The 24549-nt window shown below is 46.9% G+C and overlaps 1 protein-coding gene across 1 annotated transcript in view; it reads right to left on the bottom strand.

Moving 5' to 3' along the window:
• The window catches only part of LOC108922507 (ras-associating and dilute domain-containing protein-like), a 32145-nt gene extending 7596 nt beyond the window's left edge, over nt 1-24549 (bottom strand). The window contains exons 1-7 of the mRNA XM_018732700.1: nt 23976-24549; nt 22619-22881; nt 21249-21932; nt 17866-17903; nt 17281-17438; nt 1346-1455; nt 139-352 (exon numbers count right to left, since the gene is read on the bottom strand). Coding sequence (XP_018588216.1) covers nt 139-352; nt 1346-1455; nt 17281-17438; nt 17866-17903; nt 21249-21932; nt 22619-22881; nt 23976-24549 — 2041 coding nt within the window. The remainder of the gene's footprint in view (nt 1-138; nt 353-1345; nt 1456-17280; nt 17439-17865; nt 17904-21248; nt 21933-22618; nt 22882-23975) is intronic.

Below are 24549 nucleotides of genomic sequence, written 5' to 3'. Positions count from 1 at the left end.
GTTTCTTCCCCACAGTCTAATACATAAGCATAAGTGAGAACAGAGTCTGTATTCATGTGGAGATATGAGTGTATTCTACCTGAACGTAGAGGGTAGGGTGAGTGCTACGGTGAGCACTTCCTCAGCAGGAGGACCCACCTTTGTCCAACAGCTGGTTGAAGAGTGACGCATTGGAGAAGAAAAAGAGATAGGCAAACATCTGAGACTGGACCTCGGGGTGCACTTGGCACTGCTGCAGGAGGCTCTGAGTGGTCTGGAACACCTTCAGAACCTTGAGCACTGACTCTGGCACCTGCCCCTCTGTGTGGCCTGGGGTTTGATCCAGCAATCCCATCAGAGAAGTATACAGGGACTGCAGGAGGGCAGCGGGGACATTAGTAAATCACATTATTAGACTGTCAAATTTACTTTTCACTACATTTCCCAAATTATGTATTGTGTCCAAAACGTAATAGCAAATAAAAAAAACCCGTCTCTTTTGCTGCTGTGTGTGAGAGCGAGATGTGTTGCTTTTACTAGCGCTCACTCGGCCTCAGAAGATGCATTACAAACTTAATAAACTGCTACAAGAAATCAGCCAAACAGAATATTTCATGGGCTAATAATTTATATTGAACAAACTTTCTACTCACTCCATGGAGTACTGAGTGGAGTTACTGATGTTCCAGCTATGATTTTCTTTGGACACAAAATACTATCCTACTGCCTCTTTACTCGCACCAGCTGCAGCTTCACTTACATACTGTAGGGCTATTTATTTTTCATTTAATGTCAATTCAGGATAATTCAGTCATTGTAAATAGATTTTTTTGTCTTACTCATGGTATGGTTTCAGCATTTAATACTATTTTGGCTTCTTCAGTGACATTTCCCAAAGTCCTGAAGTACATCTTTTTTCTATTTATGTTCTTCTTACATCTGGAAATGAAGTATCCAAACTTTGTGACAAATGGGCAGATGCGACAAAATACATACAGATGAGCAGCTCCAGTTCTACGGTACATTTACATTTATCCATTTAGCAGACGCTTTCTCCAAAGTGATGTACATCTCACAGAAAATATGTCTGCATTACGTTAGCAGGAAGAGAGACCAAGACGTCGATGCATGATTCTAAAGTACAGTTAGTTACTTTCCACCATATGAATCAATGTAAATCACATGAGCAGCTGCATAAACCGACGATTCCTAAGCACATTGTTAATTTTTTTAAAAAACATTTACATTACAGTACAATACAGTACAATTAGTACTTTGGATCTATTCACTTGGCAGCATCAGATTACCTACAATCCAGCTCCTGGAGAGAAAATGTATTGACATTGATAATGGAGACGGTTGTTACCTTAGTGATGTGGTAAACAGATTGTTGAAATGTGTAGAAGATCACCTCTTCCAGGACAGACACACCTTCTTCTTTGTCCAGTACCGCAGCCGACAGCAGTGTTTCTCTGTCTAAAGCAAAGGTATTTACATGACATTGTTACAGTATGTCCTGACAAATGCCCTGACTGCAAAGACTACCCATGTGTATTTTCATTTAATTCTATTAGACAAACCAACTGTTCATTTCATGATAAACACTGGCTTATTGCAAAAATAAGTTGATTGTGTAGTTTTGCAAATTCACTCACACACACACACACACACACACACAGTGGCTAAAGCTGCTTGTCCCAAATTGGGTCACGGTGAGCCAGGGCCTAGCCTAGCAATGCAGGGTGCAGGGCTGGAGGGGGAGGGGATACACCCAGGATGGGACACCAGTCCATCACAGGGCACCCCAAGCAGAACTTGAACCCCAGCCCCACCAAAGAGCAGGGCCTGGCCAGTCCTGCTGTGCCACTGCACCCCCCATGTCTCCCCATGCAAATACACACTTGTAAATGTTTCATACAAACTATATGAATAAGAGGCAACTTTATTTTTTAAATACACTATAACCCACAGGAGTGAGATTTATAACCCTGTGTCAACTTTGAATTAGAAGATACAACACTGTGACTGTGAGTGCATTATAGTCAAAGTAAGCAAATAGTACACAGCAGAAATTAATGTGAAAAAGCTAGGCAGTGTGGTGGAACACTGAGTAGTCCTGCTGTCTTACAGTACCTGAGTGGTCTAAGAGGCCATGAGTTCAATCCCCACTCAGTCTGTGTGGAGTTTGCATGTTCTCCCTGTGTCTGTTTCCATTGGATGCTCTGGTTTCCTCTTACAGTCCAAAGACATGCTGTTCAGGGTCACTCATAGTGAGTGATAGAGAGAGTGTGTTCCACTGATGAATGACCCATTATAAGTAGTATACCTAGCAGTGCAAGTCATCTTGGTGAATAAGGTGTGTTGGCTGATAACAGTACATAGAGTTCATAATGTTAAATCAGTATGCTACAACTATCATATTCATTTGCCTTGGAACAATCAACTGTTCAAGTGACCCTGCACCAAATTATACTTTTCTATAAATAAATTGCTTCCCCAACTGGTACATAAATTCTTCACAGAAACACTAAGTGCAGAACTGGTGTGTCGCAGGAGAGAGACCTGGAGTAGCGGTGTTCTTTCTGTTGCATAAACCTCTAACACTAGGCAGCGATCTCAGAATACTGTGCTCAGCCGAGGCCCATCGGTCAGTCCTAGAGACCACCAGGTTTCACGACCAGCACAAACTGGAAAAGGAAAAAAATGCTCTCAACATCTGGGTGCTAAAGATTGGATGAGTGGAATTAGATTAATATGCTAGCAAAAAACCCACAAGATTCACTCCAAAATATCAGCATAAGAAGAAATGCAGAGTCTATACTCTGGGTCCTTGACCTAACGCAGTTGAGACAAGAAATCGGTTTGTAACTCCCATATCGAAGCACTACGCCAAACCAGAAAACTCAGTATTCATGGTGTCACAACTGATGCCAGGAGAAGTAGAGATTGGACCCAAGTGTGGGTGCGTTCCTAGGGACAGGGAAAAACAGAGGTCGTGGACAAGTGTGGGTCTTCAAGGTATGGACGTCATTTCCAGGGACGAAGCAAAACTCAGTAACCAGGAGATCAAGCAAGGGTCAGAAACCAGGAGAGTCAAAACATGAAACAGGGAAACTGGGTGCAGAGAGAAGAAAGCTGAATATCACAAAGCCATGTAGGGAGGCGTTTGCAAGATTCCGCACCTGGTACCAGGACGGCACTGCCTTAATACCTGGCCGGGCTGACTGGTACCAGGTGGTGGTGTTGTGCTTGCAGGTGTGGGCATGACAGTACCCCCAGCCCAATGGGCAGCCCCAGCCGCCCTTCTGGACCGGGGCGGACACCCCCTGGGCCAGGGCGCCGGGCAATCCAGATGGTCCTGGTGGAAGGCCGAGATCAGAGCGGGGCCCAGGATGTCCACTGATACCCAACAGCACTCTTCCGGGCTATACCCCTTCCAGTCCACCAGGTACTGCATGCGGCCCTGCCAGCGAGGGGAGTTCAGGAGCTCCCGAACCGCGTACGCTGGGGCCCCCTCAACCTGCACCGGTGGTAGAGATTCTGAGCTCTGAGGGGTCCAGACGGACGACACCTTGTAGGGCTTGAGGAGGGAGCCATGGAATGAAGGCATACCCTTAGAGTCGGTGACAGGCGCAACTGGTAAGTGACCGGGTTGATCCGAGGGATGATCCTGTACAGGCCGATGTATCGGGGACTCAATTTCCGGGAGGGGAGTCGCAATTTCAAGTCCCTGGTGGACAACCAGACTCACTGACCTGGTTGGAACGTGACAGGGCAGCGGTGCCGGTCAGCCTGCTGCTTGTACTGCTGCATGCTGCTGTGCAGATGGGCGGACACCGCTCACCATGTGTCTGCACTGGTCTGGTACCAGGCCTTGACAGCAGGAACGTCTGTGCTTTCTGTGTGCCATTGGAAGAGGGGAGGCTGGTACCCTAAGACGCATTGGAACAGGGTGGGGCTGGTGGAGGAATGAGAGTGAGAATTATGAGCATATTCTGTCCAGTGTAAAAACCAAGCCCATTGCTGTTGTCTCTGGCCACAGTAGCTACACAGAAGCCTACCCAGTTCCTGGTGTAGTCGTTCTACAATGTCCGTTGGCCTGTGGATGGTAACCTGATGTCAGACTTAACAACACTCCCAGTTTGTGCCAGAAAGCCTTTCACAGCTGGGATGTAAACTGCAGGCCTCCATCTGACACTATGTCCTCTGGGAGGCCATAGATGCAGAAGACATGTTAAAACAGGGCTTCCGCTGTCTCTAAGGCTGATGGGAGTTGTGGTAGGGGAACTAATAGACAGGCCTTTGAGAATCGATCCAGAATAGTGAGAATGACAGTGTTACCTTGGGACACAGGAAGCTCCACCATGAAGTCGACGGAGATGTGAGACCAGGGCCGTGCCGGGACAGATAGAGGTTCCAGCAGTCCAATTGGCTTCTGATTTGGGGTCCACGCCTGTGCACACATTTCACCAGCCTCAACATACTCCAGCACGTCCTCCTGGATGGACGGCCACCAATTATCGCCCTTGGAGTAGGGAGAGGGTCTGTCGGTAACCCGAGTGCCCTGCCGCTGGGGAGTCCTGTTCCTACTGTAAGAGAGACGGTCGGAGACTGACTGGAACATAGTCTCTACCTTCCAGCTTTTCTGCTGGCCCAGGGTCCCCTTTTTGGACTGCCCGGAGCTCTTGCTGCCATTGCCACCTGACTGGAGCCACCACCATTCGTTCTGGTAGGATAGGTTTGGGCGACTTCGGGCCTGGGTCTTTGTCATACACTCGGGATAGGGCATTGGCCTTGGTGTTCTTGGAACCTGGCCTGTATGACACCATAAACCGAAACCGGGTACAAAACAATGCCCAGCGTGCTTGGCGAGGATTTAGACACTTAGCCTGTTGCAGGTATTTTAGGTTTCGGTGATCATTAAGGACCAGAAAGGGATGTTGGACCCCCTCCAATCAATGCTGCCCTTCTTCTAGTGCCACCTTTATGGCCAGCAGTTCCCAGTTACTTATGTCATAGTTCCATTCTGCTGGCATTAGTTTACGCAAAAAAAAGGCACACGGATGCAACCTTGAAGGGCTGCCCTGCCTTTGAAAGAGAATCGCTCCAATCCCCACCGCTGATGCGTCCACCTCCATCTTGATCGGGAGCGCAGGGTGGGGTGTCGGGGGATCGGCGCCGTCGTGAACCGTTCCTTGAGCGTCTTGAAGGCTCGTATCGCATCGTCCGTCCAGCTCAGCCTCGTTCCTTTTCCCTGCAGCAGACTCGTCAGGGAAGCTGCCACTGAGCTGAAACCCCTGATAAACCTGCAGTAAAGGTTTGCAAAACTCGTGATGGTTTCCAGGCTCTCTACTGAGGTGGCAAGGCAGGGAAGAGCTAAACAGGTGTTCTGGCATTGGCACCCCCATGCCACCAATTCTCCTGTACTCCACGAGAAAACTGGGTCATGTTTGGCTAACCAGGTGTACCCCAAAATGATAGGGATGTCAGGGGTCCTGATTAAAAAAAATGTGAGGTCTTCCATGTGACACACCCCAGCGCTTATTTTCAGGGACTCAGTCTGGCTCTTAACCATGCCCGAGCCCAATGGCTGCCCGTCCAGAGCGTTAATTCATAACGTGGCGGCGCACTCCCTTTGCTCTGCCGTTGTGCAAAATTCTTGTCCATAGAACAGCTGGCAGCCCCTGAGTCCATCAGTGCTCGTGTCTGCACCTCAATCGGAACCATCAAATGAGTATCGGCGCGACGCAGCACACTCGCCTCGACTCCCGGACGAGGGTTCCTGGTGGGTCTTCTCTTGGGCAGTTTGCCCGGAAGTGACACGCGCCACCGCAGTCAAAGCACTGAGGGCTCCAGATTCTTCGAGGCCTCTCTTCGGGGGTCAGGTGCCCTTGTCCCAGGTGCACCGGTTGAGGGATTTCCTGGGCCGCTATGGGAACCTTGGGGTTTAGCCTGGGGGGCGGCAGTTGGTCCCACACGGGGCTTGTCGATGATAATGGCCATTTCGATGAAGCACTCCAGGGACCAGTCCTCCTCTGATACGCCAGATCGTCTTGAATCCGGGGTGCAACCCGTGCTGGAACAAGGACAGGAGGGAGGCTTGGTTCCGGTTGCTCTGCTCCACCAGTGTCCAAAATTCCAATGAATAGGTTGCCACCTTTCTACTGCCCAGCTGGATCGCCATCAGGTGGTCACTGGCGGCGCTCGCTGAGAGAGGGTGGTCAAACACCATCCTGAAGTGCTGCCGGGAAGCGCGAATACATGGCGCGCTCCCCTTTGTGCCAGATCGCCGTCGCCCAGTCCAGCGTTATTCGGCTGACATCAGTCTGATATACATCTGGCTGGCTATCAAACACAAGCTCGCACTGGAGGAGAAATCCCCAGCATTTTTTGGGTGACCCGTCATACCTTTGTGTTGTAGCCAGCTGGGGTCCTGTTACCGGCATGCTTCGAGCGGCAACTGATGATGCGAGCAACCGTCGCGGTCGTCATCATGGTGATCCGCTCGGTGGGTCCTATGTTCTGCTGCATCTGCCCTAACCTCTGTAGTTCCTGGAGTTCCAGGATCTGCCACCCTAACAGGTCCCACTGTGTCGAGACCGCCATTTGTAGGTGCTCCCACTCTGCTGGGTCCATGAGATGGCAGAATCTTCTGTCACAACCGATGTCAGGAGAGGTAGAGATTGGACCCAAGTGCGGGTGCATTTGTAGGGACAGACAAAAACAGAGGTTGTGGACAGGCATGAGTATTCAAGGCATGGACGTCGTTTCCAGGGGCGAAGCAAAACTCAGTAACCAGGAGATCAAGCAAGGGTCAGAAACCAGGAGTGTCAAAACATGAAACAGGGAACTAGGGTACAAGGAGAAGAATGCTGAATGTCACAAAGCCACGCAGGGAGGTATTTGCAAGATTCCACACCTGGTACCAGGACGGCACTGCCTTTATACCTGGCCGGGCTGATTGGTACCAGGTGTTGTCGTTGTGCTTGCAGGTGTGGGTGTGACACATGGACTATGTTCAATAAAAAAACCTCAGATAAAGATATAATGAAATAAATATTGGCTTTAACACTTTTACTTATTTATTCCATTTTCATTCACTGCTCGTATTATGTGGGGCTGCTGTGTTGCAGAATGATCCTGAAAACAAATGGCATGAAGCAAGGTACACTGTGGACATTTGGGACACCAGTCCATCACAGAACTTTCATTATCTCTAATTAATTTGAAACAACAAGTGCCACGTTCCTCAGCATCTGATCACCTACAGTTGGCTTTATTATCTATACAGTCGATAAACGTGTGCTATTAGAAACCTATCTTGAGTTCTCGCTGAGCAGGTTCTGTATGAGTCTTGGCTATAACTATAGTAAAAGTCCACTGTAACATTTAAAATGAGAAAAAGAAAAAGTAATGGTTTCCTGTGGATTATTTGTGATTAGGAGGCAAGTGCAGTTTTTTTGGGGAGACTGAGCTTGGACGCACGTGCCTGGGAGTTGAAGCTGTGTGAGAGGACACAGAGAAGGATGAACACAGGACAGAGGTTGCAAGAGTCCAATGTGGGAAATGACACACAGAAGGAACAAACAAACAAACAAGAGACAGATTGGAAAAAGAAAACACGGCTGTTTGCAGGCATGCTCATTGGAAAAGAATTTGTGAAATTTCAGATTGACTGCGGTGCTAGCTGTAATGTAATTCCTATTAATCTGCTGAGTCCAGACACAGAACTAGAAGACAGAGAGACTGCTTTGGCTGTACTTTACTAGCACAAAGTGAGACCACTTGCAAAATGCGAACTGAAACTAAGAAATCCAAGAAACCAGAAATTGTACAGACTGGAATTCCAGGTCATGGATAAGGACACTGTCGTTTCACTGTTGGGCAAGAGGGCGGGTGACGCCATGAAACTAATCTAAGTACATTATGAAAACGTCTTGGCAATAGACAGCATAATCACCACTAAAGAACCCGTTGGCAACCAGTTGTCAATGCAACAAATAAAGACAGGGTATGCTGATATATTCACAGGTGATGCCTGCCTGGAGGGAGAATACAAAATTGAGATTGACAGCACAGTGAAACCTGTACAACTCCTGAAAAGAACAGTACCAGTAGCCATGATGAAACCCCTGAAGGAAGACCTGCAAGATCTTCAGAGGAGAGAAATCATTGCGCCAGTGGATAGGAGTACAGACTGGGTTAGTAGTATGGTAGTGGTACAGAAACCCAATGGTGACTTGAGAGTATGCATTGATCCAAGACCTTTGAACAAAGCTTGGAAAACGCAGCCATTTCCCTCTTCCTGCCCTTGAGGATATACTCCCTGACCTATCCAAAGCCAGAGTGTTCACCCTATGTGATGTCAAGCCTTAGGAGGAGTCCAGCTATCTCACCACATTCGCTACTCCTTTTGGAAGGTACAAGTGGCTCAGAATGCCAATGGGCATAAGTCCAGCTCCTGAGATCTTTCAAAGAAAGCTGACACTCGCATTAGAGGGCCTGCCAGGCATATACATTATAGCTGATGATGTGCTTATTACAGGACAAGGAGAAACCCCGAAAACAGCAGAGTGAGACCACAATGAAAAATTGAAAGCATGTCTGACACGGTGCAGGGAGAAAGGCATTAAATTGAACATTTACAAATTCAAACTGTGACAAAAGGAAGTCTCCTGCATCGGACACCTCCTGACATCGGCTGGCCTGAAGATAGACCCAGACAAGGTTCGAGCCATAACACACAAGCCTAAACCAACAGATGTGAAAGACATTCAGAGACTGTTGGGGATGGTGAATAACCTTTTGAAGTTTTGTGCACACCTCTCAGACCATTGCAAAGTTCTGAGACAACTAACCCACAAACACAGGGAGTGGAGTTGGACAGCACAGCATGAAGAGGCACTAAGCAAAATAAAAGAAATCACTGCAAATGCACCAGTGCTGAAATACTACAATCCAGATGAGGAACTTACAATCTAGTGTGGTGCCTCTGACACAGATCTTGGTGCAACACTCATGCAGGGAGGTATGCCAGTAGCATTCACAAGCAAAGCATTAACACAAAAGGAACGGGGTTACGCCCAAATAGAGAAAGAATTCTTGGCTCTAGTTTTCGATATGGAAAAGTTTCACCACTACACGTATGGATGGAGAGTAGAGAGTAGAGAGTAGAGCATAATGTGAAAGCCACTGCTCAGTGCTCCAAAAGGACTTCAAAGAATGATGTTGACAATTCAGAAGTATGATGTGGATGTTGTCTACGTTCCAGGCTGAGACATGCTGTTAGCAGACACTCTGAGCAGAGTCTACTTGACTGAGAGGTCACCCACCGGATCTGTGGAAACTGAACGAGAGACAGTTAACATGGCACAGCATCTACCAATCTCAGAGGACAGACTTTGCAGGATCCGTTCTGCAACAAAAGAAGCTAGAACATTACAGACACTGATCAAAACCATTCAACAGGGATGGCCAAAGGAAAAGGCAGACAAACCAAATGAGATCAGACATTATTTCCTGTTTCAGGAGAAGCTGAGTTACCAGGATGGAATCGTCTACAGGGGCGAAAGGGTTGTTATCCTTGATGAGCTAAGGAAAGAGCTAACCCAGCGTATCCATTTGTCTCATTTAGCTGTGGAAGGATCCCTCAGGAGGGCCAGAGAGTATGTCTACTAGCAGGGAATGAACGGCCAAATCAAGTCATATATACAAAGATGCGACACCTGCAGTTCGGTGGACCGTAACCAACATAAGGAAACACTGAAGCCACACGAAATGGCGAACGGGCCAAAGTAGGCACCGATTTGTTTACTTTTGATAATAAGCATTATCTTATTACTGTACATTACTACTCTGAATTCTGGGAAATAAGATTTTTTGCCAGACACCAAATTGGCTATTGTGATCAGGAAGCTGAAGGCTCATTTTGCATGACAGGGCATCCCAGACATTGTCGTTTCAGATAACGACCCACAGTTCACATCCCAGGAATTTCAGAAATTCAGTCATCGCTGGGAATTTTGACATAAGACTTCATCACTGGGCTATCCGCAGAGCAACATCAAGGCGGAATCAGCCATGAGACTGATGTTTAAAGCATAGGCGGCAAAACAGGATCCTTATTTAGCCATTCTGGGCCACAGAAACACACCAATCAATACAAAGACTATCACCTAACCTGGCCCAGAGACTGCTTAGCCGTCGGACTAGAACATTGTTACCTACAAAAAAAGTCTTATACAACCTAAAGTCCAATGTTCACTGGGGAGAGTTGAAAGCCAACCAATGTCGACAGCAGACCTACTTTAACAGCTCAACTAAGGACTTGGAGATATTACGACAACGTGACTCAGTGAGAATACATCCATTTGAGCCTCATACAACCTGGAGAAAGGGCAACGTGGTGTAGCCGATCAACACAAGATCAAATAGAGTCCAGTTAGACTCTGGAAGTGTTATCAGGAAAAACCGCTGACACCGCAGAAAAGCTCATGGTGCGACTCCTACAGTGACTGTGAGCACAGAGGCTGTCATTTCTCATGGTACTGAACACATGGATATTACTGTCACCAGACCAACAATCACTACATCCATGGCCAAGCAGATGCAGAGAGCCATGCTGACAGACACACAGTCAACTGTCGTCACGAGAGCTGGTCAAATAGTAAAGACACCTCAGTACTTAAAGAACTATGTACAGTGAAATTTCAGGAGATGTTCATGGACTTTAGAAGAAAAGAAAAAAAGGACTGGAAATGTTAATGTTTGCTGTTGAAAAAAATGTATGTTGTCTGTGATAATAGTTCATAGTTAAGAATACCCAGAAAGTTCCTTTGGTTAACTAAAGGAACTATTGTTATATATGCTGTTGCAGCAGGTGCCAGTTTTAAAGTGAGCACTGGGAGAAAGCTATATCAGACAATGTGTGTGTAAGTGCAGTGTTCGAATTTTATTAGTCAGTTTAGAATTGGGATTGTCTGTGTTTATTAAGAAAAAGAGACAGAATAAAACAGGAAGCAGAGGAAGCAGTAAACCACGGCATCATCAGATTAAGTAAGGATGAGCCTCGGATGGGGGACGGCACCAATTCTGTGGTCTTTGGCTTCCACAAAGGAAAGGAAAGAGATACATGGTGATCTCAGAAGCTGTCAGCTGATAAACACTGGGAAGCACATGGTCCATGTGTCACGCGAAACATAGGGAGCCGGGACGGCTGGACCCAAGTGCAGCGTCGTTTGTCAGGAGTCGAGGGATGAGGCAAGTTCTCGGTGTCGGGGACAGACGAAGGGTCAGTCGATTGGCGGTCAGGGTCAGGGCGAAAGATTCATGTGCGAGGTCGGGGGACTTAGCGAAGGGTAGGTTGAGCGGCGACTAGGAGAGGAACAAGAATCTGTGGACGTGGTCGGGAAATGAAGCGAAGAGTCAAAAACCGGAGGACGTGAACTGAGAGTTAGCGATGCTTGTGAACAAAGCGTCATGAGGAAGGGCGGTTGTCCCTGACGAGATTCCGCAAAGGTATGGGAGCTGCTGAGTGTCTTTTAAAGGGTAGGGAGTTAGTCAGTTGCTGGACCGGAGTCAGGTGCTGTCGATTGAGTTGTGGGTGTGGATGTGACACCATGAAGGCAGCTCAAGGATTCTATGAGTAGCATCAACCAGCATCAGCATCAGTCATTTTATATGGTCATGGAGAAAGGATAACATATGGAAGGAATGGATCCTGAGGCCTGCTGCAGCAGGTGGCATTCCTGCCACTCCCCCACCACCAGGAGATGTTGCAGCACTAAATAGCAAAACATTAATGATAAATGCCCCTCAGCAGATGACTCTCTAGCTGGTCTGAAAACACTGGCCGAGGTGTCAGTATTCCTCAGCAGGAAATACACCTACCTGCATATGTAACTAGCTGTCACGTATGAAAGTAAAAAGGACACGGAAGTGTGTTGTTGTACGTCCAAATGCGGATGAAAAGGGTGATGCTCTCAAAATAACAGTGAATACATCTATGTGCACCAAACAAAGACAGAAAGTACCAAAGTACAGTACTGTGCAAAAGTTTTAGGCACTTGGTTGTGGAAAAAAAGCTGAAAAGTGAAAATGCTTTCAGAAATAATGCTCTTAATTAATAAACTTCCTACAAAGCTTATTAACCATCCATCGTCAACAACCTTATGTCCCGAGCAGGGTCGTGGCAGGCTTGGTTGGGTCATGCTCTCTCGTGGGTCTGGGGGTTGAGTCCTGCTTGGGGTGCCTTGCGATGAACTGGCGTCCCATCCTGGGTGTGTCCCCTCCCCCTCCAGCCTTGTGTTGCTGGGTTAGGCTCCGGTTCGCCGCGACCCTACTCAGGACAAGTGGTCTCAGATAAAGTATACACACACATACACTCTTTCTTTAATGACATACAAAACCCTTACTGTAATACTGTAACTTTTTGCAAAAGGAATGCTTGTAAATCTAACATATGCTCTTACCCATTGACACTAAGGCAGATTACATTAAATACACACAAGCACATTTTCCGAACGGCTTGTCCCATACGGGGTCGCAGGGAACCGGAGCCTACCCGGCAACACAGGGCGTAAGGCCGGAGGGGGAGGGAACACACGCAGGATGGGACGCCAGTCCGTCGCAAGGCACCCCAAGCGGGACTCGAACCCTAGACCCACTGGAGAGCAGGACCCAGTCCAACCCACTGCGCCACCACATCCCCTATTACATTAAACACACACACACACACACACACACACACACACACACACACACACACACACACACACACACACACACACACACACACACACACACACACACACACACACACACACACACACACACACACACACACACACACAGAGAGAGTTTCAGAACCGCTTGTCCCATAAATAACTATCTAAAAACAAATATTTTTTGTGAAACATCTAAGTGCCTAAGACTTAGTAGTGTAAGACAAGGAACATGGAGCAAAGAGACTCACTGAGTGTTTTCATAAGGGAAACTGTACACAGAAACGTGACTTAGACCGGGCAGGGACACAGGACCAGGACAAGAGCACGGAGGACAGATGCAGCAAGTTAGCAAACATGGAACGAGAATCACTAAGTAATTGCCAAGAAAAGCAGTAGAGAGTGGATCAAGAATACGCAACTAGATGTTTGTCCATCACTTCTTTTATGGTGCTGAGGATTTAGTGTTTATTGGATCTAGGTGTGCTTGATGCAGCTGAGTGGCTCCGGGGGCATGGCCTGCTATGTTCATCCTGAGTCTGATTTTTGAAGGTCGTAACAATACCCTCCCTCTAGGAGCAGCTCCAGCCGTTCTCTGACACCAAGGAGGATGCTCCCTTGGGCAAGGAGCAGGACAGTCAGGATGCGCCCAGCGAAAGTCCTATATGAGGCTTGGGTCTAAGACGTCATCTGCTGTTACCCAAGATTGCTTGTCTGGCCCATACCCCTCCCAGTCCACCAGATAGTCCATGTGGCTTCTAAGTTGTCTAGAATCCAGAAGAGTCTTAACGGTATAAGCTGGGGCACCATCCACCTCAAGGGAAGCAACCGGAGATTGGTGCTGTAAAAATGACATGGAAACAGACTTGAGCATGAAGATATGAATGCAAGACAAATTCTGTAATGGGCAGTTAACTGTAAGAGGTATGTGACAGAGTTAATTCTTTTCACAATCTTGAAGGGTCCAATGTATCTGGGTGACAATTTAATGTCCTTAATGTCCTGACTGGACAGCCAGACTCTCTGTCCTGGCTGATACAAGACTGTGCACTCTTTCTTGTCCGCATGCACTTCGATGGTCTGGACAGAGTGCTGAAGTTGGACATGGACCACTTCCCAGACTGACTCACTTCTCCTGTACCACTTATCAATCACCGGAACCTCTCCAGAATCGAGGTTCCAGGGGAACAGAGGAGGCTGATACTCGACTACACATTGGAATGGAGTCAATTTAGTGGACAAGTGGATCAGAGAGTTCGGTGAATATTCTGCCCAGGGGAGATACCAACTCCAGTCAGTCTGGCTCCGTGCACAATAGCTGCAGAGGAACCATCAAGTCTCCTGGTTCAGCCTCTCTGCTTGTCCATTGGATTGGGGATGATAACCTGATGTAAGACTGACCATTAACCTGAGTCGAAAACAAAATGCTTTCCACACCCTGGATGTGAACTGAAGCGTCGGTACAAGATAATGTCTTCTACAATCCCATGTAAGTGGAAGACTTGCTGGAACAGGGCTCCAGTGCTGTGGGCAATTTCTTTAAAGGAGTCAGATGACAGGCTTTAGAGAATCAGTCGCTGACCACGCGTATAACTCTGGATCCCTCCAAGCTGGGCAGATCTGTCATGAAGCCCATGGCGATATGAGAACAGAGCCTATTGGGGAGTGGGAAAGATTATAGGAGGCTGGTTGCCAACTGCTGTGGAACTTTTGGTTGGGCGAATGTGGTACAAGCTGAAACAAAGTCCTTATCTTGCTTGATGACGGGCCACCAAAATCTCTCAGAGACCAGGCACAGTGTTCTCCGAACTCCTGGGTGTTCTGTACTGGGGGAGTCATGTAGCCAGTGCAGAAACTGTCAGCAAACCATGGAAGGGACAAACTCTTTGTCCCGCTGTTTCTCGCTGAGACCTGGTTCCTCTTCTTGGGCTGCTCCGATGTCATCCAAAATGGTCCACCTTATTGGGGCAACAAAACCTGTGGCAGGAAGTATGGGCTCTGCAGGTTGCAGACTTGGGGACACCTCGTACAGTTGGGAAAGAGCATCTGCTTTACCATTCCTGACTCCTGGACAATACGTGAACGTGAAATTGAAGTTGGTACAGAACAAGACCCATCATGCTTGCCTGGAATTCGACCTCTTTGCTTGTTGTAGGTACTCCAGATTGCGGTGGTCAGTCAAAAGCATAAATGGGTCAGTAGCGCCCTTTAACCAGTGCCTCCATTCTTCCAAGGTGAGTTTAATTGCTAACAGTTCCTTGTTTCCAACATCAGAATTCCTTTCTTGGGCAGATATTTTACGAAAAAAGAAGGCGCAGGAATATATTGGACTTCCTTAAATTTGTGACAACACAGCCCCCACTCCAACCTCTGACACATTGACCTCAACCACAAAAGACAATAACGGATCTAGATGTCTTAGAATAGGGGCTATGGTGAAGCATTGCTGCAGGTTCTCAAAAGCTTCCAACACTTTTGGATTCCAGGTCAGATGTCTTTGTCATGGTTTCTACCCCGGGCGGAGGCACCGGACCCAAGTGCGGTGCACAGGCTGGTTTCCTTCAGGGGAAATCCGAAGACATAGTCAAAAGAACGGGGCAAAGGGTCACCGAGGTGCAGGCGTAGTACTGAGGAGAATCTGAAGACGTAATCCGAGAGGCGAGTTGTGGGTCAAAGATACCGGAGAGACGAAGAGACAAAGGAGGACAGGAATGGGAGCGAGGGACAAGGAACGAAGGATACGGGAGAGCAGATGCTAACACTGAGAACAGGTACACTGAACTAAGGTTCCGCGACTGGTTGTGCTGCGAGCTCTCTTTTATCCTTGCGTTGACTAATTGGTTGTAGATGTCCCTCGTTCGTCAGAGGTGGTGGGCGTGACAGTCTTGGACCCCCCCCGAATCAGTGCGGATAATGGAGCTACAATGCTGCTAAACTGTCTGCCTCTAGGAATTGGCAGAACCCAAAAATTTCTTTATTTATTTCACAGTCTTCGGCAGAGGCTAAGAAACCACAGCAGACACCTTTTTGGGGTCCATCTCAGCACCCTGGGGGCTCAGCATAAAACCCAGGAATTCCACCCTGTCCCAATGAAACTGGTATTTTCCCCTTTTAACAAAATGCCGATTGTCCAATAAACATTTTAGGACTTCCCTGACATGGACAACATGCTCCTCATAGGAACTGAAGAAAACAAGAATGTCATCTACTTACAGTAATATGTACATGTTAATCATATCCCTAAGTATTTTATTCACAAAGGCCTGAAATACAGAGAGCATGTTACATAGGCCAAAAGGCATAAATGAGATATTCATAATGCCCCAATGTGATGCTGAAGGCAGTTTTCCACTCATCCCCCTCCCTAATATGGATCAGGTTATAGGCACTCCTAAGGTCTAGTTTTGCAAATATCTTTGCTCCATCAACCTGTTCAAGAGCAGCGGTGATCAACATAAGGGGATGTGAATACTTAATAGTAATGGCATTTAACTCCCAGTAATCAATACAAGGCTGAAGACCCCAATCCTTCTTCTCAATGGAAAAAAAAAACCCAGCAGATGCAGTGGAAGTGTAAGACTGAATATTCCCCAGGTCTAACACTTCAACCACACAGGCTTCCATTGCTTCTTGCTCTGGTTTTGAGAGAGGATACACTCTACCCCTAGGGGTATACTGCATGGTACCAGACTCTTTTAGTGTTCCGGTAATCCATTCTGATCAGTTAAAAAAGAAAAAAAAACACAGTATATGCCTAGACACATACTGCATAGACAGTATATCCACACTGGTCCAAAATATATGCCCACAAGCGTTGTGTTACCACAGTGGATCGCCCAGGAGGGGTGGGCAGCCACTGGTACTTGGACCCCCAGATATGTATTTTTCGCCTCCTTTTCTAATTTTCTGTTTTCCTCTCCTCAGTTGCCATTTGGCTTAGTTAATAGCTAATTATATCTCATAGCTTTACTGATATTTGTGCAATTTTTGGATTTTTACGCTCTATTTTTGGAACTCTGTTCAGTGCTCTGTGTCACTCCAGTGAGAAGAGTGCTAATGAAAAATAAATTCACATTAAGAAGCCTCAGTGAATACAACACTCACCTGGCCTACAAGCATCCAAAGGCCACGGCTGCTATGACTTCTCCAGCTCCTGCAGTGCACTTCAAGCACCAGGGTGACCCGTTGTTGGTTATTACCACACAGTTCTAAGAAAAAGCCTTTTTCCCTTCCAAACTTTTTATACTGACACAAATCATCAGGCCCAGATTTATGACACAAAGCACCACAGGACCTGCAGGTCAGTTAGCAACTGCTCACTTAGCTGCTCCCAATCCACAAATGCATGACCCCCCAACATACAGGCAGTACCTGCACAGAGGCATTACGATGCAAACGCAGTCAAGTTCAGTTTCCACTGACAGAGACTTATTGTGGTAGCCAGGTTAGTGTTGAGGCATTTAAAATATGTACATCACCTCAGAAGTGCATCACATATAGCCTAATAAGTGAAGTGTACATGCTCTATTTTATAAAAACAAGGAACAGCTCATGCCCTGAGGCTGAAAGTCACCGGTACCATTAGACTCCAACTGCTCCACACGCTTCAGGTACACAGAGCATCTCTGGTGAAGGAAGTGGAGGACCTCCATTGTGTTGGACATCCAGAAGAGGAGGGACTGCAGGCAGGAAGCCAGCTCTGGGATGCTGGACAGAGGCTGGGAATCGGGGTTCTGGCTGGACACAGAACAACTTTCATCTTCAGCAGAGAAGGTCACTGTCCTCTGCTTTCGATTGAAAGTGAGCAGAACTTTGACACTCATCAGCTTCCATTACACACAATCCTGTCTATAGAAGATGGTATCTCAAAGAACCTGGAAAACTACTGTGTATATATTAAAAAATTAAAAACTAAATTAAATATTATTATATATTATTATTATATATTATAGCTAGGCATCCCCAAACCTACTCCTATAACACACCAAAAAGTAAAAAAATGGGAAAAGATGTAGTTTCTTGCAACATATGAGCCTCACACTGTGAGTGTCAGGCCCTGACAGTAAGTACTTCTGTTTGAACAGGAGCTTCACCTTCACTATTTGCCAAGCAAGGGGTTGGGGAGGGACACACAAACTGACAGCAAACCAGGACTAATACTCACTGCTGAGCTTGCTTCCCTGACAGCTCCTTCATCTCCTCCTGAAAAACACAAAAATGTCGGTAATACACCACTGCTTGCAATCCATACATGTCACAGCTCCCGTGTAAAAACAGCAACAAGAAAAAACCGCAGTTATCTGAGGATGGCTTTCGGACAAGCAGAACTGACCTCTCATGAGTGTTTGCATTCAACGCATTTAAGCCGACAGTTCAGCATCTTTTAAAAGTTTTGAGTGCGGTCTCCGCAAAGACACGGTACAAACCTGTTCACAATTCGCAATTCACATGATGATAACTGACAGTAGAAGAATGAACCTGGTACACACAAATAGCACATATGATATACTGATATCACATACCAATAGCACATTCTGATAAGCAAAAATAGCATATATGAATACCTAAATCAAAATTTACAAAAAAATGCATTTAATATGTACAGTACTGACAATTTTACTAGCAGGCATCCTTAATAGGCATCACTGAGGCATAACCTTACCCAGACTTACAAGCATGGCTTTTGAAATGCCTGTAAAGTAAATTCTCGTAAACAGATCTAAATTACTAGCACTATAAATCACAACTCAACCGAACCAGTCGGTTCTCTTTAACTACCTCTTGAATAGCTGTAAACCCGCAGCTGCCAGTTCCTTAAGCATCACTCCGGTGACAAAGGTCCTCATGAAGCAGCTCTGGAGGAGAATGTGCACTCGCTGCATATTCCTCAGGGTCACAAAGAAGCAGTTTTCAAGGGTATAATGTTTTGCCTGTTAGGTGTTTCTCATAACTGCACAATAGGCAGCTCTTAAATTGAATTCAAGGTGCCAATTTAACTTGCTTGCAAGATTGAATTCCAGTTAAACAGGCTCCTCTACCAAGCTGTGGGTAGAAATATCTGTTTTCCATCCACACCAAGTCACTTGTAGGATGCAGAAAAGAGAACCCCTACTGAGACTTGAACCCATGAGCCAAATTTTTCCTCCGCCCACATCATGCAGATAAACCTCATGTGAAACATAATTTTTTTGCATATATGAACTCCTGACTGGCATCCAATCTATCACCAACCACAAACCAACAATACTGTCGCTACCAACCAGTGATGCCTTCCTCCCAGATGAGTTCAACCACTTCTTTGCTCGCTTTGACCAAGGTATCAGACATCACACCACAAATGCTAACTCCTCTTCTGTTGACCCCCCACTATCACTCTCCACAACCGAGGTATACTCAACACTAAGCAGAGTAGATGCACGTAAGTCAGCTGGCCCTGATGGCATACCCGGGCATGTGCTCAGGGCATGTGCTGGTCAGCTGGCACAGGTCTTGACTGACATTTTAAACCTGTCATTGGTCCAGGCCTCTGTTCCCACGTCTGAGAAGTACAACTATCATTCCTGTGCTTAAGCATTCAAATGCAAAATGTCTGAACAATTTTTGCCCTGTTGCACTCACCCTTATTGTTATGAAGTGCCTTGAGAAACTGGTATGAGTCACCTCATAGCGGGCCTCCAACCTACACTGGACCCACACCAGTTTGCCTACCGCCCAAACAGGTCAACAGAGGATGTCATTTCCACTGCTCTTCATTCAGCCCTCACCCATCTGGATAACAAAAACACATACATAAGGATGCTGTTCATTGATTTAAGCTCCGCATTTAACACGGTCATTCCCTCTAAACTGATCACAAAGCTCACTGACCTGGGTATCTGCACACCCATATGCAGATGGATTCTGGAATTTCTATCCAACAGACCCCAGGCTATAAGGTTGGGCAATAACATGTCCTCAGCCCTCATTTTGAACACCGGCATCCCACAAGGTTGTGTGCTGAGCCCACTGCTCTACTCCCTGTCCACTCATGACTGTGTTCCTCTGCATAACTCTAACCTCTTCATCAATTATGCAGATGATACCACAATGGCTGGCCAGATCAGTAACAACGATGAAACGGCCGACAGGGAGGAGGTACAATGCCTGTCAGCATGGTGCTCCACCAACAACCTCACCCTCAAAGCCATGAAGACCAAAGAGCTCACTGTGGACTTCAGAAAATCGAATAGCAGCAGACACCCCCCCATCTACATCAATGGTACTGAAGTAGAGCATGTCTCCAGCTTTAAGTTCCTGGGTGTCTACATCTCTGAGTATCTGTCCTGGCATCAGAACATCTCAATTCTGGTTAGGAAGGCGCAACAGTGTCTTTACTTCCTGAGGACACTGAAGAAAGCTCATCTGCCCCCTGAGATTTAACTAACTTTTATCGTTGCATCATTGAGAGCATTTTGACCAACTCTTTCACAATGTGATATAGCAGCTCTACAGTGTGCGAAAGAAAAGCTCTGCAAAGGTTGGTGAAAACCACCCAACACATCACTGGCACACAATTACCTGCCACTGAGCTTCTTCATCACAGCAGATGTTTGCGCAGAGCACACAAAATCATCAAGGACTCCTCACATCCCAGTCACAAACTGTTCAACCTCCTTCCATCTGGGAGAAGATACAGGGCCATTCGCACCAGAACCAGCAGGTTCAGGGCCAGTTTCTTCCCTACAATCATCACCCTACTGAACTCTACACTTCACCATTAGGTCACTGATGTCTCACTGATACTTTACTGTTTTTGACTGCCCTTTTTACAGTTTTTTTTACTGCAATTAATCATCATGTGGTTCTGCTCCACCCTGTATTTCTGGTGTTATCTCTATATATTAATAATAATTATAATTGTAATAATTGTTAATTTATAGCATGTCCTAGTTATCTTTGTGTATATCTATATATGTATGTATATGTATATATGTGTATATAATATGGATAAATGTATTTATTTATATATGTATAATACAGATAAATAATATGTATACTATCTGTACATACATGGTGCATTATGCTTTCTACTGTTGTACATACTCTATAGATATTTATATATATATATATATATATATTCCTACTACTATCTGCTCAACAGCTTCTGTACATACTCTCTGCCATATTCAATTTTATTTACTTGTTGTACATAAATTTCTTATTTTTAACTGCACTTGTTCATTTGCACAATTCTACTATTTGCACTTCTGGTAGATGCTAAACTGCATTTCGTTGCTGTGTACTTGTATTATGCAACGACAATAAAGTTGCATCTATCTATATAGATATCTATCCAGATACCTGAGTGGACAAAGGTTCAGTTGCTTTCCACTTTCAAACATAAGATTCTATGCAAAATTTATTTTTAGCAATATAGTATAGTACAGGGCAAGGGATCTGTGAAGAATGTAGACAAAGAACAGAGAAGAGGAGGTGCAATGGAAACTGGTGTGCAGCATATTCACTGCTCTTCATGGCACTTTCTGGGGTGGGGGCGGCAGTTCTTACCCAGGCTGCACACCGTATCCTTGTAGCAATCTTGAACAGCAGCTTTCCGAAGTTCCCGGGCTCCAGGGCCATGCCACAGTGTTCGAGGACCAAGCACAGGAGGTGGGCAGCAGCCAACCCGTGGTCGTCGCCGCCCGGCTCTGCAAGGGACACAATCCTCTCCACAAGCCTGTCCTCCTGGTCCTTCTCGAAATCCAGGTGCAGCCGGCGCCGCTGGAAGTCCTGGCCCCGGCCTGAATTACACTTGAAACCTCGACGGGTTGTGGGTAGGGCTTGGGTGGGACCCCCGCATACCCGACAGGCCCGACGTGCCCCCCTCTCCCTCTCAGGCACCAGCCAGAGGGTCCGCAGGTTCGTCAGTGTCTGGGCAGGCAAAGGTTCGGTGCCCACAGGGTTTTTATAGAGGAAGACATAGTGGGCACCAAAGGAGAGCAGGTCCCCGTGCCGCAAGGGGGTGGGCCGGTCCACGAAGGAGAAGTTGACCAGGATGGCTGCATCTGGCACCGGCTCCAGCACAAGCCCTCCCTCAGGTCCATTGCCCTGACAACAGCCTGGCTGGACCCTGCGGATGGTGCAGTGCAGGGGAAGGATGTCTGGGGATATCAGACAGATGCTGGGCCTTGCAGAGGCTGTCTCCTGACCCACGGTGTGCTGGTCCAGGTTCAGGAGGTGCACCAGGCAATCCTGCAGACGGTTCAGCCATCAGCAACACTTCCTTTACCGAAACAACTATATTCTTAACCCTCATGACGGACCCATATGCCGTACATAGAGTCTAGCAGAAGGTCCTTTTCACTGCCACCGAACGTAGACATGTATTCATGTACACAAATGTACACGTTTATCAGAAGTGAGATACACTGACTCTGCCCCTCTACCGGCCACAGTGTTCATTAATGAATGATGAACGCTCACTTTTTCACTCACCAGCCATTTTAAATAAGAAATAACATAAAAGGAATCACAAATGAAAAGTTTTGCAAGCAAAACATAATTGCTTCTAGACACCCAAACACTGACTGAGACCCAAGCAATGCAAAATGAGGTTGTGCTGCTGAAGCCCGCAAGTGTCATCGGCCAACATCGGGACTCGAAAATATTACAACGATGTTGGTGGGACAGATAACGTAAGTCGCATGTCGTAACTCAAAGACGACTAGCAGTGGTCTAATAAGGAAGTCGATGCTTTAAAAAAAATATATATGTATTTTTAAAAAAGAATTTTTTAAATTACCTCTTGTTGTTGATGTTTACATACTGAAGTAAAGAGCAATACAACTGGTCATGGATCAATCATATTACATATTAGTTCCTGGATCAATGTAAAAAGAGGAAAGTAAAGCGGGCGGCACTTTAGACGCCCTTTGCACCTGTTGGCTGTAACCCTGAAGGAGCAAGAGATGTGGGCACTGGTACAGGGAAAGTCGCACTTCTCCATTGTCCTGCTTCTGCCGAGTCTTCTGGGGCCCTGGCAAGGTCAGGTAGGTCCTCTTCAGCTCTCCCCCTGCACTGCCGCCCGCTGCCGTCTCTAGGCTGGTCTCACTCTGGCTGCGACCGAGTGCAGAGCCCCAACTTGATGGTGTGGTCCCCTTGGCTCGGTTCCGTTGCAGCCTCCGGGCTTGGGCATTGATCCCTTAAGGGAAGAGAAAGATCTCATCTTACAATGATTGTCATCAAGGAGGGAGGGACAAAGCAGATAAGGACTTGGACATGTAAGTAAAACTGTATAGGTTCAAATCCTAAGATGATATTTACTGCTGCAGCCATTGAGCTTAAGATACAGACGGAATCATTTCGGATCAGCTGAACACATGGGGAGAGTCTGGATCACAGCACCAGTCAAGCACGGTGCATCTAACAAGTGGCCAATGGACCTGGTGTTAGAGCCCTCAAGCACTTTCCTGCAAAAACTCGAGTGTCCAAACGCAGCAATGCAAAATGCTGCACCACTTTATTACTTGTTTACCACACTCTGAAAAAGGCACGGTGACAAGGAGCAACAACTGATTTAGTGCGTGGAAATCACACTGAAACATCCTCCAGGGGAATTGTCCTGTGTTTCCTTCACTGCCATTGATTTATACTCCTGTACAGATGCTTGCAAAGGTCATCAGATGCACTTATCGATCAAGAAAAAAGCTTACAGATGTTTTACTGACCGTGGCTTCTCTATGTTAGCCCATTAGCGCACCCTGCACTGAGTGTTTGGGTCTCTGCAGCGTCCAGTGTGGGACACAGAGGTCAGTGGTAATCGCTGAGTATCATGGCCGTCACAGGCCATAGCTGTACACAGACACTTACTTGCTTTCATGGCTCATTAAGCCTTAGAAAGCGAAATTGACAGCAACCTTCCACATGACTGAGCTTCAACTAAAGTCCTAGATGTAAAGAGTAGTGTGATGAATAAATCCCGTTTCTGATTCCACACTAACAATATGTGATTCCAACTGCAAAAATGTCAAATGGTGGTGAAATGTGGTATCATCTGTGGCCAGAACATACCCATCCCCATTTGGGATGCAAAAGGATAAGTCACAACTTGGAATTTAAATTAAATGGCATAACTCAAAAAACTAAAACTGTCCACTGATTTACACCAATTTTTTCACCAGTACAGAGAATTACTAGCCCTCTTGGTGATGTACAGAGGAGGCAGAATAACACCATTTATCTACAGATTTGAGGAGAGTGGTGATGAGGCCACACCAAGGCAGCGTGGGAAGTCACCTGCCGTGAAGGTGTCCTTCTCCCTGGCGATCAGGTCTTCCACCTCAGCCCTCCTGCGCAGCTCCAAGCGCCTGGAAAAGCCTTCTTTGGGCCTCCAGAGGTCCTGCAGCAGCAGAGGTTTCTCGTCGTCCCCTAGAACCCGCAACCCCTCTGGCCGCCAGCACCCAGTCAGTCCCTCCAGCTCCCCAACCACATCGCAGAGCACGTAGTCCCCAGCCGGCATGCCGCCCAGGGCATACCGCAAAAGTGCCTCCTTGACGAGCTCACGAGCACTGGAGGAGGGTGTGGCCAGCACACTCTTGTAGTGGGTACCAGTGCAGACGGCATCACCAAACACCCGCAGCACCCCTGGGGCACACGTCTGGGTGGACAGCTCAGCAGGGTTGTCCGCAGTCGCATCCCTGTCAAGCGGATCAGCAGCCAATCGCCGGTCCTTCTGGCTCAGCGTGCGGCACAGGACCTGCGTCAGGGTGCGAGCCGGACGCCCTAGCACATTCTTGCTCGCTTGGAGCCCACTGGTAGAGCAGCCATGTTGCATAGCACTGACGCTGTGATCCGCGGCCATGTGCAGCAT

The sequence above is a fragment of the Scleropages formosus genome, chromosome 3 (assembly GCF_900964775.1).
Source record: "Scleropages formosus chromosome 3, fSclFor1.1, whole genome shotgun sequence".
In the NCBI taxonomy this organism is placed as follows: Eukaryota; Metazoa; Chordata; class Actinopteri; order Osteoglossiformes; family Osteoglossidae; genus Scleropages; species Scleropages formosus.
This window is presented reverse-complemented; position numbering and strand designations above follow the sequence as displayed.